Source organism: Homarus americanus, unplaced genomic scaffold (genome assembly GCF_018991925.1).
Source record: "Homarus americanus isolate GMGI-L3 unplaced genomic scaffold, GMGI_Hamer_2.0 scaffold44113, whole genome shotgun sequence".
In the NCBI taxonomy this organism is placed as follows: Eukaryota; Metazoa; Arthropoda; class Malacostraca; order Decapoda; family Nephropidae; genus Homarus; species Homarus americanus.
The window spans coordinates 1,618-11,718 of NW_024744412.1; the positions used below are offsets into that span (position 1 = coordinate 1,618).

At 44.3% G+C, this 10,101-nt stretch overlaps 1 protein-coding gene across 1 annotated transcript; it reads left to right on the forward strand.

Annotated features, from left to right (window-relative positions):
- Positions 1-3,829: 3,829 nt before the first annotated feature.
- On the forward strand, positions 3,830-8,484 carry LOC121877909. The gene is made up of 3 exons (XM_042383863.1): positions 3,830-3,833; positions 7,085-7,652; positions 7,815-8,484. The coding sequence occupies exons 1-3, from the start codon at positions 3,830-3,832 to the stop codon at positions 8,482-8,484; spliced, it is 1,242 nt and encodes a 413-aa protein (XP_042239797.1).
- The last annotated feature ends 1,617 nt before the right edge of the window (positions 8,485-10,101 follow it).

Consider the following 10,101-nt stretch of genomic DNA (forward strand, 5'->3'; position numbering starts at 1 on the left):
GTAACTCCCTCCCAGATGGTGTTAGGAGGAACTCACGTGGTGTAGTAGTTCCCTCAGATGTTGTCATGAGGGAACCTGGCGTGGTGTAGTAATTCCCTCATAGATGGTGTTACGAGGGGCCTCACGTGGTGTAGTAATTCCCTCACAGATGGTGTTATGAGGGGCCTCACGTGGTGTAGTAATTCCCTCACAGATGGTGTTATGCGGGGCCTCACGTGGTGTAGTAATTCCCTCACAGATGGTGTTATGAGGGGCCTCACGTGGTGTAGTAATTCCCTCACAGATGGTGTTATGAGGGGCCTCACGTGGTGTAGTAATTCCTCACAGATGGTGTTATGAGGGGCCTCAGTAATTCCCTCACAGATGGTGTTATGAGGGGCCTCACGTGGTGTAGTAATTCCCTCACAGATGGTGTTATGAGGGGCCTCACGTGGTGTAGTAATTCCCTCACAGATGGTGTTATGAGGGGCCTCACGTGGTGTAGTAGTTCCCTCACAGACGGTGTTCTATGAGTGAGGTGTGGTCCCAGGCCTTCCTATCGTAGACGGATTAACACATCGCTGGTTGATGGGTCGGGCCGTTATCACTGGGTACCTGGGACCTCACTGTGTGAAGGTCAACTTGGGTACCACTGTTACTGTTGAGTTGTTCTCACTGACTTAAGCACTGTTCACCACTGTTCACCTCTGTTTAACACTGGTTCCATTCCTTTCCTAAATGAAATAGTAACTTCTGGCGTGAACTTGTTGATATTCCGGTGGGGAGGAGGGTTCAGGGGAGGAGGGATTTGGTATGGGCCAACAACAGTTGACCTGGCTGCTCCGAGAGGAGCGCCAGATACGTCTTGACCCTTCGGTGGTCAAGGATAAATGAAACATGCTATATTTGCCAATGAATAAACTATCAAAATGTACCTGTTCATCTCTTCTTTATTCCTCCTTAAATTTGAATTTTAAAAGTACTGCCTGAGAATCCGGAAAATCCGAAAATCCGGACCAACCCAATCCCCAAGCAGTCCGGATTTTTGGACTTCTGTAAATGGAACAATAGAAGTAGCTAACGATAATGGTAAAGAAAAAGAGAGATCGCGTGTAAGTGCGCATGCGCACACATGAAAACATATCGTCATTACTTTACATAAGAATATGAAAGCAACACTTATTTACTGTTCATATATATTTTAATTAATGTTTCTGAATTTGTTTTTATTGAATTAATGTATGTGTGTGCAAAATTAACAATACAATTTATTAATAATACGTGGAATATTAGAGGAGACGAGGCGCTGCCGGCATTGTTTATGTTAAAGTTTAAAACCAGTGACTGATTGGTTCTACATATAAAACTGAAGAAAATAAGACCCTGATTTTAGCTGTAGTAAAATTAATGTAAAAAAATTAATATGGTTGTTTGAAGTACCTGTAATGTTATTTAATGTTAATAAATGGAACAATATAAGTAGCTAACCATTAATGGTAAAAAAAAAGTGAGACTGCGCGTATGTAAGTGTGCACATGTGAAAACATATCGTCATTACTCTACATAAGAATATGAAAGCAACACTTATTTACTGCTCATATATATTGAAGGGTTAAATGTTGTACTCTGTATAGACAAGCAGAGAGAGAGAGAGCAGCCGAACTGCCGGATGTAAACAAACCTTAATTTCCCGCGGCTTTGTTGTTTTTTTTTTTAAGGGGATTAGCCCACCCGGGCATAGGTCACTGACCCACATTGGGGCCTGAGGGGCAAAAATTTAATACTCCTGTAATAATAATTCAGAGAATTAAAAAAAAAAAAAAAAAAAAAAAAAAAAAAAAAAAAAAAAAAAAAAAGCCTACCTATTGGACAAACTAAAATCGTTCTGGACCACAGGAGTTTCCGGACCACAGAATGCCGGACTAGAGAGGTACAACCTGTATCAGGTGCGAGTGTATGACGAGGCACACGAACGTGCCCTGATTCAAGAGTGGTGGAAACGAACGCAATTCAAATTACCTGAATAAGCAAGATGTCGGAGATTGGGTATATTGATGACATGGAAGGAGAGTCGGACCTAGATAGAAGCAAACATTTTGACCTAATGACAATGGATCCGCCCGCCGAGGTACAATCAGAGAGTGGTGAAACAGGAAATGAGCTTGCAATACCAGGAGATCCACGCGAAGGTCACAGTAGGGAATTGTATTATCAACAAGCAGTGGCCAGAGCTGAGGCAGCGTCGGATGAAGTAAACCGAGCCCTGCGAGAGCTTAAGGCAGGGTGGATGAAAACGATGCACACTGGAATGGTGGCGGGTCAAGAGACATCAGCACTAACACGAAGAAGTGACAGCTCACAGCCTTCGACAGAGAACTCCAGCAATTATGAGAAGCCAATAGTACGGGAAGAAACCCAGCAACAGGCATCGTCTTTACCGCCAATGCTTGCAAACAAAGTGCCTCAAGTCACAATTATGCATCCACGGGGAGAATCAGAGAAGGGTGAAGAAATAAGAGAGCTAGTGGCTACGATGCACATGCCGCAAGCCACCCTTCCCACGTTTAAAGGACAAGGGCGGGCGGAGTTTTGGACCTTTATGCATGCTTTCCGTCGATACACGACAAATGCGGCCGTGCCAGAGAAGTACAAGTACCAACTGCTCATGGATGCTTGTGAAGGAGAAGAGTTACATCAAGCAATCATGGGATGCGACTATCTAGAGCCAGACAGAGCCTACAACAAGGCAATCAAGATCCTGGAGGCAAGGTTTGGAGATAAGTATGCATATGCGGACCAGCTGGTAAAAAGGCTCATAGACGCTCGCTCAGTGGGGGCGTTCGACGACGGAGGGCTGCAAAAACTGGCATCTCAGCTATGGGGTGCAGTAAGCCATCTGGAGAATCTGAACTTGATGTCTGTACTTAAAACAAGGCAGCCCTTCAGAACGCTGGTGATTAAGCTTCCCCCCAAATTGAGGGAACGCTGTGTGGATGATGTACGAAATTATCAGAAGTCGACAGGACACAGAACAGGGCAGGTGAAGTGGTTAGCGGTATATTTGGAGGAGAAAGCGGTGACGATGGATGACATGGCTCTGCTATCAAGCGAGGACAGTCAAGAAGGAAGTAAGAAAAGACCAGAAGGATCATCGTCAAGTAAACGTGCCGTGGGCCTAGCGACTATCAGTGAAGCGAAAGGCAATGGAGGAGAAACAAGCTCTGGAAAAGGCTCGTGCCCAGTGTGTTCCAAAGCACATGGATTAGCAGGGTGCGACGAATTCCGGAGCATGTCAGTGAGGGAGAGGTTAGAGAGGGTAAAAAGATTACGTTGCTCTTTGTTGTGTCTGAGAGTGGGCCACCTTGTTACTGAGTGTTGGTCTCGCTTCAGGTGTGGCACTGATGGGTGCAAAGAGAAGCATTCTAGACTGTTGCATAAAGAACGAAGGCAGGCACTTACTGCAAGTATGTCAAACACACGCAAGGGTGGCGTAAAGCGAAATTTTCAAGGTCTCGTGAAACAGAAGTCAGTGGCAGGCACCTCTGATTGTGGCATGGCCCAGAAAGCCAACGACAGTTCGTACATGGCCGGAAAAATAGGCCATGTCTATGCTACAGGGACAAAGGACGCCCCTGAAAACCCATACAGCTGCGAAAGCGACATCTGACTATCGACGAAAAATGCCAAGATTGTACTGCCCATAGTGAGTGTGAAGATTCGGGGAAAGGACTCACACCAACGAAATCACATCAGAACTTTAGCTCTCTTGGACTCAGGCAGCGACAGGTCGTATTGCACCAAAGATCTGGCACAGAAACTAAGGGTGAAAGGGACACCTACCCTGGTAACCATGGGTACACTTGCCCAAGAGATGATACTCGAGTCAGCAGAACCATACTTATCTCGAAAGTACTCATTATACAGTCAACCCTCACTTTACGCGGTCCCACATTCCGCGTTTACGCGGTGCCCTGCCAGAACCCAGGATGCTCACATTCCGCGGTGGATGTACCCCTTTACACGGTGAAGTATAATTTTTTTTAATTTAGCTCATAAAATTCATACAAATTATCCGGCCAGAATATAATTTGCATTGCTGGAATTCTTACAATTTGATGATAATTTTGAATATAAACATAGATTTTGCATTAGACATACAAATTTTAGATATAATGTTTACTCTTGAGTAAATATGTTATCTTTTGTGCAAAATATATGATATTTATATTCAAAATATTCCTGGTCTTACAAAGAATCCAGCAATGTCAATTATATTATCCTAACTTTAGTCTGATTTATTATTTATTACTAAAAAGGTAAACAGTCTGGTATTCCCACACATTTATCTAGTAGGGACGGTTGGTGGGGGGTGGGGGGGAGGGAGGGAGGGACCGGCGACCGACCATCTGTTACCGTGTGAAGAATATATTTTTTTTTTTATTAACTGAAGATTTTTATTTTAGCTCATAAAATTCATACAAATTGCCCGGCCAGAATATAATTTGCATTGCTGGAATTCTTACAATTTGGTGATCATTTTGAATATAAACATCATATATTTTGCATTAGACATAAAATTTTTAGATAAAATGTTTAATCTGAGTAAGTATGTTATCTTTTGTGCAAAATATATGACGTTTATATTCAAAATATTCCTGGTCTTACAAGGAATCCAGCAATGTCAATTATATTATCCTAACTTTAATCCGAGGTATTATTTAATACAAAACGTTAAAATCTAAATTTTTCACCCAACATCTCTTGAAGGGAGGATTGGTGGGGGGTGGGGGGGGAGGGTTGGGACTGACCATGCGGTTGGAAGAGGGGGGGAGGCAAGGTGGGGTACTTTGATTGACAGATAGTGTCGTGAAGAATATATATTTTTTTTTATTAACTGAAGATATTTGTTTTAGCTCATAAAATTCATACAAATTACCCGGCCAGAATATAATTTACATTGCTGGAATTCTTACAATTTGGTGATCATTTTGAATATAAACATCATATATTTTGCATTAAACATAAAATTTTTAGATAAAATGTTAATATGAGTAAGTATGTTATCTTTTGTGAAAAATATATGACATTTATATTCAAAATATTCCTGGTCTTACAAGGAATCCAGCAATGTCAATTATATTATCCTAACTTTAGTTTGAGGTATTATTTATTACTATACCTGGTTTTCCCCCCAAAATTTCTCAGAGAGGGAAGAGCCGGCAGTGTAGTGTGAGAGGGGGAGGGAGTCGTGTCCATTATTTGAATGGACATTAACTTGGCGACTGTATTTCTCTATTTCTCTTAAGTATTAATTGTGTGCATGTACCATCATAAAATTAAGATGTTATTTTTACTACAACATAGTTATGTGTCGTCAAAAAGTGGAGTTTGGGGATCGGCCTGGACTCCATTTCAATTAATCCCATATGTTATGTTATTCACTTTACGCGTTTCTCGCTTTCCGCGGTACCCTCCGGGTTACATTAACCGCGTAAAGTGAGGGTTAACTGTACAAAATTTTCCCACAACACTGCACAACTCCGTAGCGAACACAAGTGATATCTCAAGGTGGACCCATCTGCGAGGTGTGGAATTACCAGAATTGCAGAGCAACAGCATAGAAATTCTGATAGGACAAGATGTGCCACAGGCCCTGGTACCCTTGGAGGTCAGAGCTGGAAGGGATGGAATGCAATTCGCCATAAAAACGCGACTGGGTTGGACAGTAAATGGACCGGTGGGGCACCAAGACGCACCAGGAGTTTGCATGTCAGGATGCCTGATGACCGAAACTGTCTTGAGTCCTGAAACCCGTCTGGAAAGACAAGTTAAGCTTTTTTTGGGAGCTGGAAAGTGGGGACACAGGAGCCTTGCAGTTAGAAGCTCATTCACTTGAGGACAAAAGAGTGTTGAGCCTATGGTCAGAGACAGGCATCAAAACTAATGGCCATTACCAATTTCCCATACCGTTCCGTAATGAGAACACGGAACTCCCAAACAACAAGGCCATGGCGGAGCGTCGACTAGATGGGCTTCAGAGACTATCCAAGGACGCACGGCTGTGACAAGGATACGTAGAGGAAATAAATAAACTGCTTGCTGAAGGATATGCTGAATCAGTGCCTAAGTGCCAGTTGGAATCAGATACTGGACTGGTCTGGTATCTGCCTCATCACCCGGTGTTGTCTGGTATCTGCCTCATCACCCGGTGTTGAACCCAAGTACAGTGATCCCTCGGTTAACGAACGCCTCGGTTAACGAACTGCCTTCCATAAGAATCTTCAATTCGGTTAACGAACAAAAATTCGGTTAACAAATTTCTTACGAACCAACCTCAACATGTTTTCGCTTGCACTGGCCGGGCAACCAGCTTTAGTATCAGTCCGCCAATACATTAATCGGTTCTAGGGCTTAAATTCCTTACTATTTTAGTAAATATCAAGAAGTTTATACTATTCAATAATTTTAAAAGTTTAATATTCAATTTTTTAGTCATTTTAACAATTATTGAACATAATTGAAGGTAAAGTGACTAGTTTAATGCACGGCATCCAGCCTCTTAACACAGCAAACAGGCGTTAGTCTCTCTCTGTTTTCACTGGAGGTAACATCTTGCTTGAGACTCTCTTCAACTGAACACTTTTTTTCTGTGTTTCCAAGCAAATTATTGGTCATTTTGAAATATATTTTACATATTGACAATATATAATGCAGTGCAGTGTTGATTTAAAGAAAATAATCTTGAAATACACCAAGAGAACTAAAATTTTATGGGTGAAATGGTGCCATGGGGTGACTTCTCTTCCACCCCAATGCCTTCTCTTCTTCCTTCTCCTCCACCCCCATTCTAATTCCCATCATCATCATCATCATCATCCAGGAGCCTTCTACATACACACCTCAAAGTAAGTGAACTTTTCTACCATTTTTGTTGAATTTAGGAAATTTTCGGCGAGCTGGAACCAATTACCCAAAAACCCATTGAAACGATGGTTTCGGTTAACGAACTTTTCGGTTAACGAACAACCTGCTGGAATGGATTGAGTTCGTTAACCGAGGGACCACTGTAAGCCAAACAAAGTACGCATAGTTTTTGACTGTGCAGCCAAACACAAAAGGACATCACTGAACGACCAGGTACTACAAGGTCCAGACTTCAACAACAAATTACTTGGAGTCCTGTTTAGGTTTCGCCAAGGAACTACAGCCATCATGGCAGATGTGGAGGCTATGTACCATCAAATCCATGTAGCACTAGAACATCGAGATGCGTTAAGATTCCTCTGGTGGGAGAATGGGGATCTGAGTAGAGAGCCAGTAACTTACAGGATGAAGGTGCACATCTTTGGTGGGGTGTGGAGCCCTTCATGTGCAACTTACGCTCTCCGGCGCACATTCCAAGACCACAGATCCGAGTTTCCCGACATGGTGGCGCAAGCGGAAGTCAACTTCTACGTTGATGACCTGCTCATGTCGCTGGACTCATCAAATGAAGCATCAATGTTTGCGTGTCAGCTTCGAAGACTGTTGGCGTGTGGAGGATTTCGGTTAATGAAGCGGGCCAGTAATCACAAAGGAGTGTTGGCTACCATCCCACCAGAGAGGCAAAATGCACTGAAGGAAATTGATCTGAGGCAAGACAAATTGCCAATGGAGCGAGCCCTGGGGATTAGGTAGCTCCTGGAAGGTGATCAGCTCACCATCAAGGTGCAACCAAACTCAAGGCCAGCGACCAGGAGAGGAGTACTTAGCCTGGTCAGTTCTATTTATGACCCACTGGGGTTCGTGGCCCCATTCATCATCAGGGCTAAAATATTATTTCAGTGTGAATGCAGGCGTCGATTAGGGTGGGAAGAATCTTTGTTGGCTGTTAATCACACGACCTGGAGCACCTGGCTAGGAGAACTGGCCCACCTAGGGAAATTAAGGGTACCCAGATGCCTAAAAACAGCAAGTGCTAAAGAAATCATCTCAGCACAGTTGCACACCTTCTGCGATGCATCGCAGGCTGCTTACGGTGCGGTGACCTATCTGAGAATGGTAGACTCTGGCGGAAGTATCCAGTGCTCTTTCGTGTACGGACGGGCCAAGCTGGGCCCACTCAAGCAACTGACAATACCAAGGCTGAAACTTTGTGCAGCTGTCCTGGCAGTGAACGCTGATCGAACGATTCACCGAGAAATGACCATGACCATACACGAATCTTATTTTTGGACGGATAGCATGCTAGTCTTGCAGTACATCGCCAATTCGAGCAGACGATTTCAAACGTTTGTAGCCAACAGGATAGCAGTCATACAGGAGCTGTCAAGAACTGACCAGTGGAAACATGTCGGCACATCGCTGAACCCAGCAGATGATGCAACTAGGGGATTACCTATCCTGGACCTGGTTGCAGGATCTTGGTGGATACGAGGTCCTGATTTTCTACTCAGTGTTGAAGAACGGTGGCCAAAGGGAAAGGAACTGCCAGCAGTTCTGAACGACTTACTGGAGGTGAAATGAGAAGTACACCAGAGATCTGTAGTTGCTCTGGCAGTGAGCGAGCAGTCAAAGTGGTCCCTCGCCAAACTGTGGCTCAGGTACTCATCATGGTACTGCTTGGTGAAAGGGGTGGCATGGATTAAAAGGTTCATTTGGTAGCTTGGGTCCAGTACAAGGACCGCAGACCTGCACCTCAAACTGAAGAGGCTAAGCACTGAGGAACTACAGTCGGCTGAGCAGGCAATTATAAGATTGGTGCAGAAAGAGGCTTATGAGAAAGAAATCCAAACTGTCATAAAGGGTGAGCTGCCGAAGGACAATAAGCTATATAAACTGGAACCTTACTTGGACGAGCGAACGTCACTCAGATCAAAGGGAAGAATTAAAGGAACCCTTCTTGGGCGAAGTGGTGAGGAGCCAATCTTGCTGCCTAGAGACCACCACATCACCAAAATCATAGTGCGGGAGATGCACGAAGAGAGAGCCGGGCATGCCGGACGAGAACACACGATGGCGTGTGTGAGGCAAAGGTATTGGATTCCCCAGGGCAGACACTTGCTTGATAGAATCATACAACGCTGTGTAGTGTGCCGACGGAACAACTGGAGAAGTCGGCATCAAAGGCAAGCTGACTTACCAATAGATCGTGTCACTCCTGGAAAGGCTCCATTTGCTTACACTGGAACGGACTGTTTTGGTCCATTCATTATCAAGGTAGGGAGGAAACAGGTTAAGCGCTGGGGATGTCTGTTTACATGTCTAACTATTAGGGCTGTTCATCTAGAAGTCTTGGCCTCATTAGACCCAGATGCCTTCCTCAACGCAATAACAAGGTTCTCACGACGCAGAGGTACACCAGAGCGTAATAGGTCGGATAACGGGACAAACATGGTACGGGCAGCCAAGAGCTCAAACTAACAGTGAAAAGTTGGGAGCAAGATGACAGACTCAGAGGTGCCTTACTAAAAGCAGATATTGACTGGGTCTTCAATCCACCAGCTGCCCCATACATGGGGGGAGTATGGGAAAGGCAGATTCGCACAGTAAAGAAGGTTCTGCAGGCGATTGTGGGCTCACAAGTTTTAGACGATGAACGTCTGCAAACACTTGTTCTGTGAAGTGGAAGCCATAGTTAACGAGATGCCAATCACCCAGGTTCCAAACACTCAAATGAACTAAAGGCTCTCGCTCCTGCTGATCTTTAGCACTTAAGTTCAAAAGGGTAATCTTCCCTTAGGAGGAAGGTCAATAGGCAAATCATACCACAGAAGGTGGAAGCATGTCCAGTACCTTTCAGATCAATTTTGGAAGCGCTGGCTGACGGAGTACCTCCCTCAAATCAGAACTCGACAAGTGCATTTCAGACCACGGCGCAACTTTCGCCCTGGTGACCTAATCATTATAGCAGAAGCAAATAGTCCACGCAACAAATGGCACCTTGGTCGAGTAATGGAAGTCAAGGCTGGCGAGGATGGACTTGTCCGACAGGCAGTGGTTAAGACGACGACGTCCACAATGTTGCGACCTGTGACCAAATTATGCTTGTTGGAGGGAGCAATGAAAAGGGTTGACGGAATCGAACAGGAGAATGAATTGGGTATCCACACATGAAGATGGTGATGTCCGAACGTCAAAGGA

What these genes read in the sequence shown, in the direction of transcription:
- LOC121877909 (XM_042383863.1), top strand. An exon ending in GAGCGAGCCCTGGGGATTAG is followed by an intron (nt 7,653 to 7,814) that starts GTAGCTCCTGGA and finishes GTGTGAATGCAG; the next exon opens with GCGTCGATTAGGGTGGGAAG.